Source organism: Bos javanicus, chromosome 1 (genome assembly GCF_032452875.1).
Source record: "Bos javanicus breed banteng chromosome 1, ARS-OSU_banteng_1.0, whole genome shotgun sequence".
In the NCBI taxonomy this organism is placed as follows: domain Eukaryota; kingdom Metazoa; phylum Chordata; class Mammalia; order Artiodactyla; family Bovidae; genus Bos; species Bos javanicus.
In genome coordinates, this window is record NC_083868.1 from 10,677,369 (window position 1) to 10,699,801 (window position 22,433).

At 39.7% G+C, this 22,433-nt stretch overlaps 1 protein-coding gene across 7 annotated transcripts in view; it reads left to right on the forward strand.

Moving 5' to 3' along the window:
• The window catches only part of APP (amyloid beta precursor protein), a 312,159-nt gene that overhangs the window by 111,559 nt on the left and 178,167 nt on the right, over positions 1–22,433 (forward strand). For all 7 annotated transcript variants that reach the window (XM_061424251.1, XM_061424401.1, XM_061424605.1 and 4 more), the window contains exons 4-5: positions 17,115–17,227; positions 19,634–19,827. In XM_061424251.1, coding sequence (XP_061280235.1) covers positions 17,115–17,227; positions 19,634–19,827 — 307 coding nt within the window. The remainder of the gene's footprint in view (positions 1–17,114; positions 17,228–19,633; positions 19,828–22,433) is intronic.

Sequence of the window (22,433 nt, forward strand, 5' to 3'; positions counted from 1 at the left end):
CCACCTGCCAACGCAGGAGACATGAGTTTGATCCCTGGGTCAGGAAGATCCCCTGGAGGAGGGCATGGCAACCCACTCCATTATTCTTGCTGGAGAATCCCATGGACAGAGGAGCCTGGCGGCTACAGTCCATGGGGTCACAAAGAGTCAGACACGACTGAGCAACTAAAAAACAACAAGTCAGCAGATGAAATGGAACTCAGATAACTAGGGCCAAACCTAGACACCACCATCATAAGAGACGGGATTAGAGAGTGAGATCAGGATTTTCCAATTTCCCTGCTAAATAGTTCATGATATACCTTTTGGTATATATATATATATTTATAAGCTTTAATGCAGTAATTTGCTGCCCCAAGCGCTCTTCCTTAGAAGCCCAGAATTTCACTTCTTTCAGTTCTCTCAGGAGCAGTGAGCCCTGGCAAACTGATTTACAGTAATGAAGCTAAGCCTTGTTTATAAATCTAAGTGGCAGTTGCTAAGTCCACAGTTGAATGGTAACTGAGGGAGAGATTCTTATATGGCCAGATCCATCCCCAATGAAAAGAACATGTGATTTTTGAAGGATGATTCAGAACTGGGTAATTTCTAAAACATATTTTTATTGAAGAACTTGATGAATCATGTATACTTTTTTTTTATTCTGTGAGATAATTGTGTCCCTCGCCCCTAGGTCGTGGTTGGAGTACAATGGCAGAACTCCAGTCCTTTCTGCTATCCTTGAACAAAGCCCTGGGAATTTAGAGCAGTGTTCTTATGCCAGTGAAAGGTTGTGCTCATTCCAAATACCGCATCCTAGATACTTCCTGGCTAGCTCTTTTGTTAAATGCTGTGATATCTTTTTTCTGCGTCATTCTCTCCTTATCTACTTCCTCTTGCCCCAAATAGTTTTGCATCTTTTTAGGATATAATTTTTGTTTCTGGAAAGTTTTGAAGTAGAACATCCCTGAAATACAGGGCGACATGTATTCCTCTGATTCTTAGGAGACACCCCCACTGTCTCCTAAAACTAGACATTTCAGGTCTAGGCTACACACCAGCGAATCCAGAAGGTACTTAATACGCTCCCAAAGGGGCACAGTGTGGCAGTTGGGTGTCAAGGGGTCTCCCAAATAGAAGAGGTTTGGGCTGGAACAGCCAAGTCTGGGCATGGAGAACACATGGAGTGGTAGCTGGTTGTAAGCACCGATGATGAATAAAGTGTCAAGGGTGCTGGGACAGACCGGCAGGAAAATGGAATGAAGCCAGTGAAACTCCTCTGCTAACCTTAGTGAGTGATGAAGACTCCAGGACATGGGGTCATGATGAGCAGATGCACAGATGGAAAGGAGAGGGGAGAGCTAGAATGATGGTTTTTATACTCAAGAAATGGTTTACTGGAATTCGGAACATTTTTACATGTGACATGAGCTGAGATCCATCTTCAGGAATATGGATAGTTGGAGTGGAGTAGAGAGGTACAGCCCTTGGGGCTAGAAACATGAATCAGTGGTAAATATTTTGGGATGAAATAAAAGCAGAGTATAATGGGAAACCAACCAACTTGTCAGCAGGCATCACCCTTTGGAGCTCCCTCAATATGCTGAATGTTGTGTGATGCACAGTCTTAGAAATCCCCTGAGCCTTCATCAGAAAGTAGTATCGGACTTCCCTCGTGGTCCGGTGGTTACGAATCCGACTCCCATGCAGGGGACACAAGTTCAACCCCTGGTCCAGGAAGATTCCACATGCTGTTGGGCAGCTAAGCCTGTACGCCCCAACTATAGAAGGCATCACCCTCTAGAGCTCACGAGCTGCAGCTCCTGAAGCCTGAATGCCCTAGGGTCTGTGCTCTGAAACAGGAGAAGCCATCACAGTGAGAAGCCCGCGCACCTCACCTAGAGAGTAGTCCCTGCTCACTGCAACTAGAGAAACCCTGCACACAGCAGTGAAGACCCAGGGCAGCCACAAATAAATAAAAAATGTTTTAAAGGAAGAAAGAAAGAAAGGAGTAGAACTGGAGCCGAGGTGGTGTCAGTGGTGGGAAAGAACCTGGATGAAGGTGAAGTGGTGAAGAGTAATGGCTACCCTGAGAGGTGCCTTCTCTCCCCGACCCGGCTCTCCCAGCTCAAGAAAGTGGTTGAAGCCACCCAGGGTGATAGGTGAGTGATAGGGTGTAGAGTCATCTCCAGACTACAAAGCCAAGAGATCCTGGGAAAAACCAAAAGAAGGAGTGACTGTCAATGATGAACAAGAAGTGTATGATGAGAACTTCAAAAAGTGTGCAAAGATGAAAAAAACTGTGAAAGGCAGGAAGCTGGAAGGCCTGAGCACCTTTTCAAATGTTAAGAGAGTCTCTTAGTTGAGGAAGAACGCTGCCTTGAGCGTTGTGCTTCCCAAGGATTCAGAAGATTTGGGAGAGTTGGGAGAGGAAGCTAATGAAACAGGTGAGGTAGAGCATCCCCTTGAAGACGGGGGAAGTGTCCCCTTGAAGAAGTTGGCCCCCAGGGTCCTCTGACATCTTCCAAAGAAAGGTTTATCAAAGAAAGGATAAGAAAGGCCTTATCCAGCCTTATCAGGATCGTCAGGGTACCACCTGAGAGCTACAGTGAAGCCATGGTGAACGTGAGCACATCTCTAGGGTTTTACAAAGTGAAAGGACAGGGTGACTGTGAGATCCCTTACAGCAGGCTGTGAAGGGAATGTGTCATGGCCAAGCAGGAAAGATTGGAGTCTAAGAGAGCCTCTCACAAGTCATAGGAATGTGATCGTGAGAGATCAAAAACCATGGTACCTCACAAAGTAACAGAGATTCAAGGAAGATGCTCTAATACCCAGCAGAACTAGAGGAAACAAATTGCTGAGTTCCAGCTATAAAGAAAAGCTAGATATTGTATCGTTAAAATAGCTTAGAATGTGTGATCTCTCTCTCTCTCTTTCTTGATTTGAACTACTAAAGTTATTATACCAACAAACAAGTTATGAAAATGTGATATTCTAAAGCCTTTGGAATCATGGGGCTTCCCTGATGGCTCAGACAGTAAAGAATCTGCCTGCCATGCCAGAGACCCAGATTCGATCCCTGAGTCAGGAACATCCCCTGGAGAAGCGAATGGCTACTCACTCGAGCATTCTTGCCTGGAGAATTCCATGGACAGAGGAGCCTGTCGGGCGACAGTCCATGGGGTTGCAAAAAGTAGGACACAACTGAGCAACTAACAGTTTTTCCTTTCGCCTTTGAAATTGTAAGTTGTAAAACAGCAAATGAATTGTATGTGGAAAAAAAAATAGTTGAATGCTGGTTTCTTCCCTTATATTGCTTCCACATAAGATAGATTTTGGCCTGATAAGGCTTATTGTTCTTTGTACAGTATTGTACAGTTCCAGGAGCTGATGGTCGGTTGGTATTGGATTCTAATCTAGTATAGTTGCTGAAAGCAATGTTCTCCGTGTGGGTGTCCAGCAAAGGAATGGAACTGGTAACTGAAAGGTCACCATGGAGAGTGGTGGAAGCTGTTGAATGCTGGGGCATGACTGTTAAATCTGAGAAAGTCCCAAGCAGAAAGTTGAGGACAGTCTTCCTTTGTAATCAGTTATTCAGAGAGGAGTTGATGAGAGGGACAGAATGACTAGCTTCAGACAGAGAGTGGGAGGACAAGTGTTGCCTGAGAAGACATAACTCAAGCAAGAAAGTGATATGGCAGAGAACAGACAGCTGATCTGAGGGCTGAGAAAGAGTCTCATGCATTTGTTGCTACTGACCTTGAAAAAAGAATTATTGGAGATCGTTGAAACGAGGCCAGATGGTGATGAGCCAGGAAGAAGGGCAAGTCAGAGGCTTCATAATGACAGTCCATAACTTTGTTGAGAAGTTTATCTGTGAAAATGCCTCTTCCTGTTTTGATTATAGCCTGCCTTACACATAGGTTTCTGAGTAAGGTGTGTGGACAAAACACTCTGTATGTATTTACTTCTCTGTATAATTTAAGGTTTTGGTGATCACTGGTGGTTCTCTTGCGTCCTCAAGCATCAGCCTGATTGGTATTTTGTTGTCAATTATGTGGGTTTTTAAAAGCCCCGTGATATAACCCCAATCAATTGCATCTTTAAAACCCATCAGTTAATGGAATTTTTTAGAAAGTCAGAAAGAAAGAGAAGTGTTAGGAGGAAGCTGCCAGTGAGGACACTTGCATTTTCAAAAGATGAAATAGAGAATTTAACAGGATATCTCTTCAGTATGCGCCTTTCATATCATCTCTCAAAAATATAGAAGACTGAACGAAGCTAATGATGAGTAGATATGAAGGAAACCTTATTTAAATTTCTGTATTTGAATTAATTGCATGATCATGAGTACAAATTATAATATGAGAAGTGCAAAAAGAGAAATAAGAGAAGAAGCAATGTTTGCTGGTAAATAGAGTTAACCATAGTAACAAATTTAATATCCCTTTCAATGATTAAGTATATGATATTGTGATGGCACATAGAATTGTGCATATAGTCTTCCCAGTATATTCAGTCTTATGTTTGTTTATGCTTAGACCTGTTTCTTTGGAGTTAGTTTCCCCTATAACCTCAACTTGTCCCCATTCCACTCATCATTCCTTGAAAGGTAGCCTTGATTTCAAAAACTTGACGCTAAGCTAGTCTGCCCAATAGTGACCACTAGCCACCTGTGGCTATTGAGTGCTTGAGATATTCTAGTTCAAAGTGGTGTGTGCTGTAAGCGGAATATACCCATCAAATATCAAAGAGTTAGTCTTGGCAGCAGGAGTGGTGGTGTATATAGACTATCTTAGTATTAACTTTTTACACTGATTACATTGTTGAAATGATAGAAACTGCACTATACTGGGTTAAAGAAATTGAGAGAACAGAAGTCTGAGCTGAGAGAATGCACAGGAACTACCTCCGACACGGGGACTGGGGGAGAGGGGACTGAAGACTTGCTTAATGGGTATAGAGTTTCAGTTTTGCAACAAGAAAACAGTTATGGAAACTAGTTTCACAATAATGTGAATGTACTTAATGCAGCTGAACTGTACACTTAAAAAATGGTTACGATGGTAAATTGAATGTTATGTGTATTTTGCCTCCATTAAAAAGAAAAGGCTATTCCAAAAAGGGTTCTATAATGCGATAACCTGTTACTTAAAAAAAAAAAAAAAAACCTTAATAAGATTAGTTATAATGGATTCTGTTAAGTAGACCTATGCTACCTGAAGGAACAGCTGAATCCAGTCACTTGGGAACTTGGTATAAAAACAGAATCAGCCCCACCTGGACTTGTCCAATCAGAAACTGCATTTTAACAAGATCCCCAGGTGATTCAAGGGCACATTAAAGCTTGAGAAACCCTGCTCCAAATCATCTCTCAAAAAGTGTGGTCCATGAACCGTGTGAATCTGAATCCCTCTGGGGAAGTGTGTTTTCACACGCATCCCAAGCACATGGATCCAGTCCAGGTCTCGGGGCCAGAAGGGGATGGATCTGCAGTCTAATCAAGCATCCCAGCTGACTCTGAAGCGGCTTAGAGTTTGAGAACCCCTCTGACCTGGAAAGATTATTTTCATAACTGTATCTTTGATGTTGGGGTAATTATAAATATGAGTAATAAGAAAATCCATTATTAATAAAATCAAGAATATGAGTAATAACTCCATAAAAAAGAGGCAACAGAACAAAACACATAACTAATCTTGGGTGGTTTGGTGAGAAAGGCATGATTCAGAATCTATGGAATATTGTAAAACCTGGAGAATCCCATGGACGGAGGAGCTTGGTGGGCTACAGTCCACGGGTCGCAAAGAGTCGGACACGACTGAGCAACTTCACTTTGACTTTGCTGAAATACTGAGCGTTACATAGAGTCAAGGTCCAAAGTTGAAGCTGATTCTCTTTTTAACTAGGCGGAAACCCCATGAGTCTTCAGATTTCTAATTTGTAAATGTGAATTGAATTTCATCAGTGACTTTTACATTTCCAAGACAAGGTTAAACTTGGAAAGCAAAGAATTTCCTTTATAGGAACTTCTCTGGGGGTCCCAGTGGTTAAGACTTCACCTTCCAGTACAGGAGCTGCAAGTTCAATCCCTGGTCAGGGAGCTAAGCTCTCATATGCCTCTCGGTCAAAAAGCCCAAAACATAAAATAAAGCTATATTATAACAAGTTCAGTAAAGACTTGAAAAATGGTCTACATCAAAATCTTTAAAAAAATTTTTTTAAAGGATTTCCTTTATAATTGATAAATGTGTGATTATTCAAAAACTCTGAAAGTTTTTACAAGAATTTAAATGCCACCCATGCACAAATTATTGAAACAGAAAATTTGCTAGGAAAATCTAAAACTAAGCTTTGTCTAGTTATTTTAGATGTCATAGAAGAGAAGCCTGTGTTAGTAAAGATCTTTTATTTTCATAAAAAGTCATATATTCCATAAAATTTCTTTGCCTTCATTGCACTAAATCGCTAATTAAGATGTTACAGTCAAGATTTTTCATATAATTTGTGTTCAATTAAAAGTAATGTCTAAAGAATTAAAATATTAAGATACAATTTTATTAAAATATATACAATTTGAGTTTATTTTTTATCCTCTTTTTAATTTTTTTTAATCGAAGGACAATTGCTTTACAGAATTTTGTTTCCTGTCAAACCTCAGCATGAATCAACCATCAGATCAGATCAGTCACTCAGTCGTGTCCAACTTTTTGCGACCCCATGAATTGTAGCACACCAGGCCTCCTTGTCCATCACCAACTCCTGGAGTTCACTGAGAAGGAAAATGGTAGTTGCCAGGGGTTGAGGAGAGGAAAAAGCAGGAGTGTCATTCAATGACTATAAAGATTCAGTTTTGCAAGGTGAAAAATTTTTAGAGATTTTTCCTACTGTAAGACATATATACCTAGCACTACTGTATTGTTTAGTCACTCAGTCATAACTGACCTTTGCAACCCCATGACTGTAGCCCGCCCAAGCTCCCCTGTCCGTGAGATTCACCAGGCAAGAATACTGAAGTGGGTTGCCATTTCCTTCTCCAAGTAAACATCTTTTTAACACAAGTTCTTTTCAGTTGACAGTAATTTCACAGTTGTTGAAAGTCAGAATCTTGACATGGAAGTGAATAGCTATGTCTTATCAAAATCTGATGTGGAAGCTTCAAATTTTTTTTAAGTAGGCATTAATCTAAGTTTTAGATTTAATAAATTTTAATTTATGTTAATCAATCATATTTAATAAATTTTATATTGATTTGTATTATTTTATTAGATTTAATAAATTTTAATATTATTTAATTTTAATAAAAATTGAGAGGATATTCCAGGGGATTGCCATATACCCCCTCGCCCAGTCTCCCCTAATTGGGTTGGCCAAAAAGTTCATTCAGTTTTTTGTGAAAGCATACAAAAACCTGAACAAACTTTTTGGCATATCCAGTATTAATATCTAATGGTACATTTCTTACAGTTAATAAACCAATTCTAATCCATTATTATTAATACAGTCTGTCCTTTATTCATGCTTCATTTATGTCCTTCAGTTCAGTTCAGTCACTCAGTCATGTCCGACTCTTTGCAACCCCATGAATCGCAGCATGCTAGGCCTCCCTGTCCATCACCAAGTCCCGGAGTTCACTCAAACTCATGTCCATCGAGTCGGTGATGCCATCCAGCCATCTTATCCTCTGTTGTCCCCTTCTCCTCCTGCCCTCAATCTTTCCCAGCATCAGGGTCTTTTCCAATGAGTCAACTCTTCTCATGAGGTGGCCAAAGTATTGGAGTTTCAGCTTCAGCATCAGTCCTTCCAAAGAAATCCCAGGGCTGATCTCCTTCAGAATGGACTGGTTAGATCTCCTTGCAGTCCAAGGGACTCTCAAGAGTCTTCTCCAACACCACAGTTCAAAAGTATCAATTCTTCAGCGCTCAGCTTTATTTATAATCCAACTTTCACATCCATACACGACTACTGAAAAAACCATAGCTTTGATGGAACTTTGTTGGCAAAGTCAAGTCTCTGCTTTTTAATATGCCGTCTCAGTTGGTCATAACTTTTTTTCCAAGGAGCAAGCAATTTTTAATTTATGTCCTTAGTTTTTACCTAAAATCCTTTCTCTGTTCTAAGATCCCATGCAGCACACCACGTGAAATTTACTTGCCATATCTAATCAGCACTCCATAACAGTCTCTCATACTTTCCTCACGGTTGGCCTTGGCAATTTTGAGGAGTAGTGGTCAGGCTTTTTTTTAGGATGCTCCTGGTGGAATTTTCTTATGTTTCACCTGGAGTTACGGGTTTCTGGAAGACAGACCACAGAAATAGATTGCCTTTTTCATCATATCATATCAAGAGCCCCTGTGATCAACAATATCTGTCACTATTACTGTTGACTTTGATCATATGGCTGGGATAGTGGTTGTCAGGTTTCTCCACTATAAACCTACTCTTTTCCCCTCATCGTGTACTGAACTCTTCAGAAGAAAGTCGCTAGGCATAGCCCACAGATAAGGAATGGAAAATTTTGCTTCATCTCCTGAGGGTATAGATGATTTTTAATTTTACACAGGTTTGCCTTTTACCACCCATTTTATTTATTCAGTTTTAGTGACTCATAGACATTTTATATTTTGTGTTATAATCTAATATTACTTTATTAATTATATATATACACACACATACAGACACATAATTGCTCAAGTTGTTCCAATTTTGGCCTTTGGGAGTTCATTCATTTGACTCCTGTGCCTATTTTGAAAACCCTCTTTTATTGTTTTCTCCGCAAGATGCTCCAGACTCATATGTTTAGGCCCCAATCCTAGAATGCTCTATTTCTCCAGGGGACTCTAGTTCCCTTTATTGCAGAATAATATTAAAAATAGAGACCTGGGCACTGGGTGTGCTCATGGCTACTAGAACATCTGCTTTTAGGTGCTTCTCAAGAGTGAGGCATTATATTTGTGTAGTGTCCAACTTGTATGAATATTTCTGTAGCTAACTATCTGTATCCATATTAAGCTAAATATGCATTCATCCTTATGGCTCCAACTCTGATCTGTCACTTCATGGATCTTTCTGGCTCCTCCCCTGGCTTATCTGCACATTTCACTGACAGGGGCAAGCCTGGTCCTACCATCCGCCTTCTATTTACACAGTTCTTCAGTTGTACACTTGCTGAGCAGTACCAGAATTAATTCATGCCTTTGTGAGGTTTTGAAAAAGCTGCACAAGAGCTAACAAATGCTTATTTTGTTCCTGTCTTTTTCACCTATGTCCTCTGCACTCTTTCCATCATCTTGCATGCTCAGTTACTCAGGCGTGTCTGACTCTTTGCAATCCCATGGACTGTATGGGATTTTCCAGGCAAGAATACTGGGGTGGGTTGCCATTTCCTCCTCTAGGGGATCTTCCTGACCCAGGGATCACACCTGCCTCTCCTGTGTCTCTTATATTGGCAGGCTGATTGTTTACCATTGTGCCACCTGGGAAGCTTTCATAATTATAAGACGATTGTTACTCAGAACCTGGGTCAAACACTGTTTCTCTGTTACACTCAACCTGCCATTTGTGTATGTAAGCAAGACCTGGCTCCATTCATTTGAAAAGTCTGAGAGAGGGTTTAGGAGAAACTTGTAGCTTTCACTTCTTTTGCCTTTTGCTTATTTTTCTTATCTGAGGCTTTTCCAATTTTCAGGAATCCCATTGCTAGAATTCTTCCTCACCCTTTCCTTTAACACTTTAGAGACAAGGAAGGGAGGTTACACCTTGGGCAGAAGTCCAAAGACCTGAAATGTTTCTAGCCAACACCAGTTTAATCTTTGTGAATTCATAGAAAAACAGTTTATTCATTTGAGATGTCTGTCTTGAAGAACATACATGTGGTTCTGGAAACTTTTATTCAGTCTGTTCAGTCCCACTTCTACTCAAAAATTTAGGAAACTCAGTTTTGAGAAATTCTGCTCTTTGCTCCAACACCCTTCCCCACCTTTTCTCCATGTGCTGTGATTCACAGTCCCTTTGGTTTTACTTATAGTACTTTTACTCTCTGTTGTCTCCCTGGAATCATTTGTCTTTTGTAAAGGAATATAAAGAAACTGAAAAATACATTCCTGTCTTCAAATTTCATATTATGGGAGACTCTGTATTTGCCTGATTAATATTCAGTCCTACTTCTTCCTTTCAAAAAGAATTCCAGATTTTCCTCATTCGTGGAGACATGTGCTCGACCAAAATTATTGTTTGCAAATTCCCTCACAGTTCAATGTGGCCAGATGACACAGCTCTGGTGGATGGGATGTGGATACTGGGTGGATGTTCCTCCCAGTGAAACATCAAAGCTTTAACAGGGGAAAAAAACAAACAGAAAACCTTTATCCCTTGACCTGTTCCTGCCTGAAACTTGAATATGATCTCTTAATATCCTGTGGCTATTTTGTGATCACAAAGCATGCTGAGAAAAGCCAACACACAAAGGATGGCAGTGCAGAACAGAAAGATGTTGTTGAGTCACGCAGTCGTGTCCAACTCTTTTGCAAACCAGTGGACTGTAGGCCGCCAGGCTTCTCTGTCCATGAAATTTTCCAGCCAAGAATACTGGAGTGGATTGCCATGTCCTTCTCCAAGGGATCTTCCTAACTCAGGGATGGAACCTATGTCTCCTGCATTGCAGGTGGATTCTTTATCACTGCCCTAGTGCAGAAATACAGGAATAACCTAGTCTCGGAGAGCATCATGGAACATTTGCAGCAGCTTCACCCTTAATGTGAGACTTATGGGATAGAGAATTCTATCATGACTTTATGCTACTGTTTGTCAAGCATTCTCTTTTGTGTTTACCATGCGTTCCATTCTGTGCAGTGGAATGCATTTTTAACTGTTATATGACTTGCTAGCTAATTTAAGTCTGGTTTTATTCTTCCATTGACCACATTGTAGATCACAACGTTATTTTATAGTCTAAAAGTGAATCCACTTTTATAAAAGCCAAAGAGAATTGGCCAAGTAACCCAGTTTGACCAGACTTTAAAAAAAACAGTGAGTTGAGTAACCACACTTGGATTGGAGTCCAGAGGTCCAGATTTTCAGGCCAGTTGCACTGCCAACTGGCTCTGTGGGCAAGCCACTTGACCTGGGTTCTTTTCCTCTCATCTGCAAAATGAGGTAATTTGAATAAGACAGTCCTCTCAAAGACCACCTAAGAGTCAGTGGATCAATGCCTGCAGAGTCCCAAATGAATTCGGTGCTGCTGTTTACCTTGCCAAGACTTTTTAGCAAAGAAGCCAAGCAGAGATCTTGTTCCTTAGCTGTGAAAATTCCTTTTCAACTGGAGTGTGTGTAATATAAATTGTAAATGTTTAAAACAAGAAACCAGGTTGTGTGATTACCAGTAAATATGCACAGTTGTGTATTGAATTTAACTAATGAGATTGTTTTTGTTGTTTAGTCACTAATTCCTGTCTGACTCTTTTTGCAACTCTATGAACTGTAGCCCATCAGGCTCCTCTGTCCATGGGATTTCCCAGGCAGTAATACTGGAATGGGCTGCCATTTCCTTCTCCAGGGAATCTTCCCGACCCAAGGATCTAACCCATGTCTCCTGCGTTAGCAGGTGAATTCTTCACAACTGAGCAACCAGGGAAACTGCTAGGACTGAATGATGCCAGATTCCTAAAATTCAACATTAGCAGAAAGATGATTTCTCATTAGAATACTTAATTTATTGTGGTCTCTTTCACTTGGATTCTGTTCATTTTTTTTTTAACCCGAGGATCAAACCAAATAAACAGAAATTTTGTTTTAAAATTAAAAGTACTATGTATTAAACAGATGGGCTTCTGTGGTCAGTCAGTGGTAAAGAATCTGCCTGCCAGTGCAGGAGACCCAATTCAATCCCTGGTTCAGGAAATGCTCCCTGGAGAAGAAAATGTCTATCCACTCCAGTATTCTTGCCTGGGAAATGCCATGGACAGAGGAGCCTTGCAAGCTACAGTCCCTCAGTTCAGTTCAGTCGCTCAGTAGTGTCCGACTCTTTGCAACCCCATGAACCACAGCACTCCAGGCCTCCCTGTCCATCACCAACTCCTGGAGTTCACCCAGACTCATGTCCATCAAGTCGATGATGCGATCCAGCTATCTCATCCTCTGTTGTCCCCTTCTCCTCCTGCCCTCAATCTTTCCCAGCATCAGGGTCTTTTCAAATTAGTCAGCTCTCCACATCAGGTGGCCAAAGTATTGAAGTTTCAGCTTCAACATCAGACCTTCCAATGAACACCCAGGACTGATCTCCTTTAGAATGGACTGGTTGGATCTCCTTGCAGTCCAAGGGACTCCCAAGAGTCTTCTCCAACACCACAGTTCAAAAGCATCAATTCTTCTGTGCTCAGCTTTCTTTATAGTCCAACTCTCACATCCATACATGACCAGTGGAAAAACCATAGCCTTAACTAGACGGACCTTTGTTGACAAAGTAATGTCTCTGCTTTTTAATATTCTGTCTAACTTTCCTTGCAAGGAGTAAGCATCTTTTAATTTCGTGGCTGCAGTCACCATCTGCAGTGATTTTGGAGCCCAGAAAAATAAAAGTCAGCCACTGTTTCCACTGTTTCCCCATCTATTTCCCATGAAGTGATGGGACCAGATGCCATGATCTTCGTTTTCTGAATGTTGAGCTTTAAGACAACTTTTTCACTCTCTTCTTTCACTTTCATCAAGAGGCTCTTTAGTTCTTCTTCACTTTCTGTCCTAGGGTCACAAAAAGTCAGATATGGCTTAGCGACTGAATAGCAACAAATCGATGGGTAGCTGTTGTATAACACAGGGAACTCAGCTTAGTGCTCTGTGATGACCTAGAGGTGTGGGACGGGGTAGGGGGCAGCAGGGAGCAGTAGGAAGAAGACTCATAAGGGAGGGGATACATGTATATATGTATACATAGAGCTAATGCACATGGTTATGCAGTAGAAAGTAACACAACATTATAAAGTGATTATTCTCCAATTTAAAAAACATATATAAATAAAATGCAAAAGATAAATAAAAATAAAAGTGAGCATGGTTCTATGTGGAAACTCCCCAAATATACTATCAGTTTTTTTTTTTTTTAATTAAAAAGCTATTTCTTAGAGCAATTTTACATTCTCAGCAAAACTGAGTGGCCACTACAAAGAGTTTCCACATATCCCCTGTTGCATCATAGTTGGGTTTTTTCTTTTTATATCATAGATTTTTAAGAATAATGTTTTTAGAATTAAAAAGAGAGCAAAGGTAAACCGTATTAAACTAAACCAGATTCTGAGAAAGGATTTGTTATATTTTTACCACTTCTCTTTCATTCCTTATTAAATAAATTTTAACAGATTTTTGTGGTTTAATTGCTTTAACCTTTCCAATGTGTAACATTCTAGTATGTGCCATCAGTTTTGAAAGTAATATAAACAAGACTGTAAAATCCAGTCTTTGATGAATTTTATTTTAATGTTAGAGTACAATGAGTTTACTGTTTTGCCATTAGTCCCGAGGGCCTATTAAATAACCCATATTAATCCTTTAAAAAAGCAATCTCATTTGAGGGACATATATTTCTTGACTATGTGCAATATTAGAAACCTAAGGGCATCTTCACACAGTGAAATGAAATGCCATTTTCCAAATAAAAAATACAAATCAAATATCCTTTTATTAAATTAATGTCATACATGTCCTTTTGATGAACACTTGATTTTACCAAGGTAAATATCTTCCAGTGATTTGACTTTGCATTAAAATCTACTCCTTAGCAGATTGGCCTCAGGTCAAGTAAAAAAGGACACTTTGTCATTCTGCAGCTGTTATCCAGTTTATGCCACAAAAACTGTTTCAGGACAAAGTTGAGAGTATCCGATATCTTCTTCTGATTGTCTCATGAACTGATTTAACAGCTTTGGCCCAGGCATTGAATCTTCCCAGATAATTTATAAAAAAATAAAAAAACATTGCTTAGTATTTCTGATGTTTGTAAATATGGTGATGTGTGTGTGTTTGTGTGTGTGTGTGTGTGTGTGTGTGTGTGGTAGTTGCTCAGTTCAGTTCAGTTCAGTCACTCAGTCATGTCTGACTCTTTGCTACCCCATGAACTGCAGCACTCCAGGCCTCCCTGTCTGTCACCAACTCTCGGAGTCCACCCAAACCTATGTCTCTTGAGTCAGTCAGTCAGTCATGTGCAATTCTTTGCAACCCCATGGACTATAACCTGCAAGCCTCCTCTGTCCATGGGATTTCCTAGGCAAGAGTACTGGAGTTGGATAGCCATTCCCTTCTCCAAGGGATCTCCCCAACCCGGGGGCTGAACCTGGTCTCTTGCACTGCAGGCAAATTCTTTATCACCTGAGCCGGGAAGCCCAGATGTGTATGGTAGTATGGCTTGACAGTTCGGAGCTGGTAAATCAGGCAGGCATCTTCAGGCCACTGTCAATTCTGGCCTCCTGTGGCCTTGAAAATAGGATGCCTCTGGTATAAAGTATTCTTGCTATGTGTGATTGCCTGCCCTGAGAAACCATGAAGAGTCCACTTGGAGAAAGATGTGTTGGTTTCTGATGAGGTTATTTTTGTTTTCCATTCTCCCAATTCATCTTTTTTTGGGGGGGAGGTCTGTTTTATTTGTTGTTTTGTTTTATAGTATTCTATGTAAAAGCAAAAGAAAAATATGACATCATTTGCATTATTATGTCATTTCTTTCCTTATAATTTATATCTTGATGTTTGTCTCTGGGGTTTGGTTATAGCCTTCTCAAGGTAGGTGGCATTATGTGTGTTTCTGGGAAAGTGTTAGTCACTCCCTGTGTCCCACTCTAGAGACCCATCACACAGCTGTTGTGGAGCTGAACTGCAGTGATGCACATGGAAAGCCAGCCATCCCATGGACTCAAAAGTTTCCTTCCTCACCAAGTACCACCCGCATGAAGCCCCTGGGGGCACCGTGTCTCATAATTCTTGCATTCTCTGTGACCCACAATGCAATGCTGTGGACACCATCAATTGTTTCAGAGATTTGAGGAATGATAACGATCTTTATCCCCTGTGATTTGCTTAGACTTTTACCTAAGTATTATTTATTAAAATAAATACTTAAATTTCTTGAGGCATCGTGCATGTTTGAACTAGAGACAGACTAAAATTTAAGTGCATTTTTAGAAAGATAGTTTTAAGGAATCCTTTTGTTTAAAGGGTTTGAAAAGTTGCTTTTTCTCCCCCTTCTTAGAACCTTTATCTCCTTATGTATCATTTCAGAAAATTTCATGTAACATACTATGGAAGTAAAGAAATGGTTCTTGTCTTTGCTGATGTGTGGACAACTTGTATTCCTTGCTTGTTTGTAGTTGTTGGTTTTAATCTGTTCTTGCATGTCTTGCTTGAAGGATCATGGTACCTTACTCAATGGTCTCCTTGATTACTCATCATCTTATGACAGGAGTCCATCTTTCACTTTATTAAAGAGTTTATATGGGAATCAAACGAGCGCATCATTACTGTTTAAAATGTCCTGTGGCCTGTGTTACATCCAAAATGATTTAAAACCTTAGACTCTAAAACTAGAGTCTGCCATATTTCTCCAGTCTTTCATTTATTTCTGGACATTTTTCCCCACCTACCTTATGTTCCAGCTATAGTGGACTTCTGCCTCTTCTACAGATATGCTTTGTCCTGTTTTCTTCCTTTGCACAGAAGGTTTCCTTTTGCCATGTGTCCATTCACCTATCCATCCATACATCCATCCATACATCCAGTATGGTCATGTTTGCTAGAACTAGACCATGGATTGGGGGTAGAATGTTAAACAAGATAGATACTGTCTTAACATTGCATTCATTCCTACATGGCCCATTCCTGTTCATCCATTTAGACTCATTTCTACTGTTATTTCTACTTTGAGATCATCCCCAGTATCCTCAAGAAGATGTGTTCACTATATTGATCTATCACTTTATCTCTATTATAGCATTTAATTTCTTCATTCATCAAGACATTTATTGCCTACTGTGTGCAGAATCTATACTGAAATTGGGGATACTGTAGTGAAGTAGTACATGGGGTGTACTTGTGACAGTACATGGGGTCACAAATGTATTATGTATGCTGTTTGTTGTTTTAGTCGCTAAGTCATCTCCAACTCTTTGCGACCCCATGAACTGTAGCCCACCGGGCTCTTCTGTCCATGGAATTTCCCAGGCAAGAACACTGGAGTGGGTTGCCATTTCCTTCTCTGCTGCTGCTGCTGAGTCGCTTCAGTTCTGTCCGACTCTGTGTGACCCCACAGACGGCAGCCCACCAGGCTCCTCTGTCCCTGGGATTCTCCAGGCAAGGACACTGGAGTGGGTTGCCATTTCCTTCTCTGCTGCTGCTGCTGCTAAGTCACTTCAGTTGTGTCTGACCCTGTGCGACCCCATAGACAGCAGCCCACCAGCCTCTCCCGTCCCTGGGATTCTCCAGTCAAGAACACTGGAGTGGGTTGCAATTTCCTTCTCCAATGGATGAAAGTGAAAAGTGAAAGTGAAGTCACTCAGTCGTGTCCGACTCTTAGCGACCCCATGGACTGCAGCCAACCAGGCTCCTCCGTCCATGGGATTTTCCAGGCAAGAGTACTGGAGTGGGGTGCCATTGCCTTCTCCAGTATTATATATATAAACATACAATACACATATGTGTATATATAGATTTTATTTAGAAAGTCAAAAAATGCTAACTTTTGTGTTAGTTTCAGATTAATATGTCCAAGAAAGAGGGGTGGACAATTATTTATTTGGATTCTTCTCAAATGATCACCTTGGTGAAGTCAATCTGTAATTTTTTCACCCTAGTTGCAATTAAGTGGCAGTTTTTTGTATGATTACTTCCTAGAGATTCATGTTCAATAAATTAAAATTTCACTTTAAACACATAGAAAGTATTTAACCATCAAGGTAATGTGACAAGGAACTTGGCTGTTTACGGAAGCAGGACTCAAAATTCTAAAGATACTTCTTCCTGCTTTGACTACTTCATCATTCTAAATGCAGCGTAACTTCTCTGAAGTTCTTTTAGCCTGTCTTTCCTTGATACCGTCACCAGGATAAGATCCCTGGGATGCAGACAGAATGATGTGAAGCTGTTTTCTTTGTTTGCAGTTGGCGAGTTTGTGAGCGATGCCCTCCTTGTTCCCGACAAGTGCAAATTCTTACACCAGGAGAGAATGGATGTCTGTGAAACCCACCTTCACTGGCACACCGTGGCCAAAGAGGTACCAGCCCTTTCATCGCCCTCCTTGCCAAGTGACAGTTTCCTAGGGATGATGCGCAGGGACACTGTAGGGGGTGTTTGGAGGCAACAGCTGTCTGTTGATAAATGTGTTTTTTTTTTTAATTATTACTGTTAAAAATAAAAATCTTCATGAATATTTTAAGAGGATATCTTGAGACAACAGCTGTGTTGATCAATAAGTTATTATTTTAAAAAGCTATCCATGAGTTTTATGTTTAGTTAGATTTGTTATGCTATGTCATGTTTTATAAATTAGAAACTATAAGTTTATACTCTCTATAAACCTTAAAACATACCTTTTTAAAAATTTTTGTAATTTGTGTGTTGTTTTCGTTTGGCACGTGCCAAGTTTTTATGCTTTAACTTTTTTCTCTGTTATCCATTGGGGAATACAATGGTAGAGGAGGAAGTAGCTTGTCCAGTACGGGCATGAAAGTTACAGTTAGATCTGAGTTTTGCCATCAACTTTGTGTTCAGTGCGTCACGCTGACGCCATCATTTCTCCATAGGGAGGAAGTCTATGGCACCAGTTCTGACTTTTGCTAACCCCCTGCTTTTAGCAAAGCCAATAAGACATAAAGCAATTAGCATAAAATGTCATTTTTTATATTATTGCCTTTAAAACTGCTTTGTCTCTTTAATATATTATGAATTTTTTTCTGATAAATTTGTATGCTTTTTTTTCCTTTGTAATGAAATCAGTCTCCCAGAATTAGGTTCCTTGATGTAGTTCAGTGGTTCTCAAATGAGGTCAGTTTTGCTCCACATCCCTTCCCAAGGACATGAGCCAATGTCTAGAGATATTATTGGTTGTCACAGTTTTTTTGTGTGACAAGGGGTGATACCATTGGCATTTGGTGGCCAGGGGCCAGAATGTTCTGCTAAGCATTCTTCAGTGAACAGGACAAGTGTCCCTTGTCCTCTAGAGTAATCTGGCCCAAAATGTCAATGGTACTGAGATTGAGAAACCCTGATCTAGCTCCATTTACCCATTGCATCATAGCCTTAAAGCTGTTAGGCAAAAAACACCACTTAAGATTCAGCATTAATTTTGCCTTTTATAAAATAATATGTTGTAAGCAACATTGTCTTTATATAAAAATGTTTCAGAGCTAATTGATATTAAGAAAACAACCTAGATGATTTAAAGCCCAGTACCCATCTGATTGGGCTTCCCAGGTGGCTGGCTCAGTGGTAAAGAATCAGTCTGCCAATGCAGGAGATGTGGGTTCGATCCCTGGGTCAGGAAGTTCCCCTGGAAGTAGGACATGGCAACCCTCTCCAGTATTCTTGCCTAGAAAATTCCATGGATAGAGGAACCTGGCGTGCTACAGTCCATGGGGTCGTAAAGAGTCAGATATACCTTAGCAGCTCAGCACACACAGATGCCCATCTGACTACCTTATTTTTCATTTCTTCTGGAGTTTAAAAAATTTATTTGCCACTGAGAAACAAAATGAGTCTAATTCCTATGAGGTCAAAGTACACTCTGTAAAATTTCATTCTTTACTTATGTGTATTGAATTATTAATCTTTCCTCTGTCACCACTGGGTGCTTTCAAAGCTTTATGTTAATTTTGATTTGTGGGAATTTAACAAATCCCAGGAAAGCGAAAGGATTTGAAGGAGAAACCTCTAATGACTTTAAGTTTTGATTCATGGCAGAGGATAATTTCTTCTTTTCCTAAGACTCTTACTTTGAAAGTGAGCCAAGAGAGTTGCAGTTGCTCAAGTAAGATAGATCCAAGTAGATCCAAGTGAGAGTAGCTTCCATCCATAAAGGAAGTGGAAGTGAGTTGGGGGGATATATATGTGGAACCATCACTACTTCCTGATACGCTAATGAGGCTGGAAAGAATTGATTTTCTGATAACTGTTCACTGTAGAGGTTTCTTCTATGTCTTAGCTCCCAATTTATTTCTACTCATATTGTTTTTATTCATTTCTATAGTATAACAACATATTATAGTTTAGTCTCTTAAGTCATTTGCGACCCTATGGACTATACTCCACCAGGCCCCTCTGTTCGTAGGATTCTCCAGGCAAGAAAACTGAAGTGGGTAACCTTTCCCTTCGCCAGAGGATCTTCCTGACCCAGGGATTGAACCCATGTCTCCTGCATTGCAGACAGATTCTATGCTGTTGAGCCACCAGGGAAGCCCCATAACAACCTATCTCTATTAAATAAGTATCAAAGTTAAAAATTAAGGGTACCAAAGTAGCTTGTGCTAAAGAAACGACTGCAAATCCACTCAAAAAGCAAATGATTCTTTCCACTGTAAAATTGGTCTCGATGTGCTGGTCCTGTGTCTTTCTAGAACTGGACTTTCTTAAAATGAAGCCCATCTACTCCAGTACTTGTTGTTTTCTCCTTACCTTTTTATAGACCTGTAGTGAGAAGAGTACCAACTTGCATGACTATGGCATGTTGCTGCCCTGTGGAATTGACAAGTTCAGAGGGGTGGAATTTGTATGTTGCCCACTGGCCGAGGAAAGTGACAATGTTGACTCCGCGGATGCAGAGGAGGATGACTCAGACGTCTGGTGGGGTGGAGCAGACACGGACTATGCAGATGGGAGGTAAGGTGGCCTTTATGTTTCGTCTCTCCTAGATGCCAGAACATCTAACATGTAGTTTTGTTTCTTCTATAAATGTATGTCTTTCTATTTCTTATTTACGTGATCTCTCCCACTCCCATCGAAGTTTGCCTTTATGGAATAAAGTCTAACCATGAAGTTCTGTTCTGGTTATAGCCTACCGTTTAATTTTAGTATAATTAATCGGCCATCACTGAATTAATTGTAACTATTTTATTTTAACCTCACGAGTTGGGATCAAAATTCCACTGGCATTATAATAGGTCACTGGTAGTTCTGCAAAGACTTGAGAGCTGGGTGAATGACATGGTCTTCTGTTTTGGTCTGTAGTTTAGAAATTTGGGGAAGGGATTTGGGGATTATTTCATCAGTCATTGGCTAAATCTGAATTTTTCTTAAGAAGGATTTTGTTTCTGTTTGTGTGGGTTTTTGTTTTTGTGGGGTTTTTTGCCTTTGTCATCTTGTCCTTTATAAATGAGGTCAGAGGCAATCATAAACGTTTGCTAAAATTCTTTAACTGACTTTGGTTTCTGTGATTATTAATAAATATATTTTCACCTCATTTTCTTTGGAATCTAAATCCCATAATTTGTAGATTCTTAGTTTTAATTGAAGGCATCATTTGTATTCATCATTTGTAATTCATAAAATTATAAAATCTGAATCTTTGGTTTCTGTGATTATTAATAAATATATTTTCACCTCATTTTCTTTGGAATCTAAATCCCATAATTTGTATATTCTTAGTTTTAATTGAAGGCATCATTGTATTCATTATTTACAATTCATAAAATTATAAAATCTGAATCTTTGGGTTAGAAAAGCCATCTGGTTTAGTCACATCCCCAAAGGTGATGATGATGTAACACTTCACTTTTTCCTTCAGTATTTTCTCAGCTGTTTCCAAATATTAACAAATTTCCAAGTAGAATATTAAATATGACTTGTAGGGCTTATAGTAATTAATATAAAGTTTTCTGACTTTTATGTAATTAAGCACAGGATTTTTAATAATATATTTTAGAATTTTTTAAGTTTTTTTTTTTATTGAAGGATAAGTGCTTCACAGAATTTTGTTGTTTTAAAATAGTTTTACAAAAATACATATCTATTTTAGAGATATATAAGAATCTATGTACACTGAGGATCCCTGATTGTCATTTTTGTCAGTTAATAATGCAGGCTTCTCTTTGGTGTCTTACCCATTGTTACCGTAACTCTCTTCTTGTTAGTTAAGGTTTCTTGTGTTCCCTCTTTTACGTGATTTAGAAAAATTGGGTTCAGTGTAGCAGGACAAGCAAATTCTAAACCACAGGAGAAAGAAATGAAGAAGTGAGCTGTATGCTTACATTTTTTGTTTATGTTTCTAAGAGATGTAAGTTAAATAGTATGAACTCCTTCTCCCAGGGCAGGAAGCATCAGTGAGAACAGGGTTTGTCAGTGGGAAAGCTTCTGAGCATTGCATTCTAGGCCATGGTTGGCCCCCTCCCCTGTGTTCCCTGTGCCAGGTGTAGAAATGTCCATTGGTTTGGGCTTAATTGCTACTTTGTCTAAAAGTTGGAGTTGCTTAGTTCTTATTGATGGCTTTTTCATATTCTTCCTCAGTCATATGTGGATTTGAAGGTTTAAGGGTGAATTTGTAAAAGAGTTGTCGTGAGGGCTCTTACTACCCGATGTCAGTGCAGTCAGGATTAAAAAGGGAAATTTGGGGTGTTCACCGATTTTCTTTTCTCCTGGTTTGTTGGATGCGTGATCGATCACGTCTCATTACTGAATTGGCTCCGTACTTAGTAAACAACCCAGATGATGATGAATCAACCAAGACAGCTCCATGGCTGCTCTTAAAATCATATGGAGCCAGCTGTGTACTTGTAACCCTGTATCAAGGTTGTTGACCCGCCATTCGTGATCATTCATACACAACGGACTTTTGTAATTAAAAGTGGGTATTTGTGCTTTTCCTGAGAGTGACAGGCTTTTGCCAGGCTCTCTTCTGCATTTAACATGTTTTTTTTTTTTTTAATGTCTTATAAAACCTACTGTTTACTGGGAATAGATTTCAAGGTATCTTGATCCTTTCCTCCTACCCTCCTTCTGACTTCCTGAACTAATTGAAATCATTACTAACATCGTTATCTTATGAAACCCTCTTCAGTGGCCTGTTCTCTTCCTACATCCCATCTCACTGGTCCTAGAAAGAGATCCACAGGGCTTTCCCTTCTGGCCTGGAGTCTCTCATTTATTTATTATGAGTCTCTCATTTATTATTTACCCATGTCAAAGTAGGTAACTATACCTACTTCGATACCCATCTCTCTGGTTATGATACTACTCTGTGTCTTCTTCGTTACAGTCACCAAACTATAGAACACCAGTATACTGTTTTTTAACACTGCTTTTTTTTTCCTTTAATTTATTGCATTATCTATTACTGGAGCAACTATAGAGTGTATTAAACTAGATTTGACACTAGTACCACAGTTGTAACTGAAGGACTTAGACAAAAGTAGGCCATACGGTCATCTTACGTATTTTGGTTTTCTGTAATATCACCATCCAAGTTGACATTCAGTAGAAATGTTAGCTGG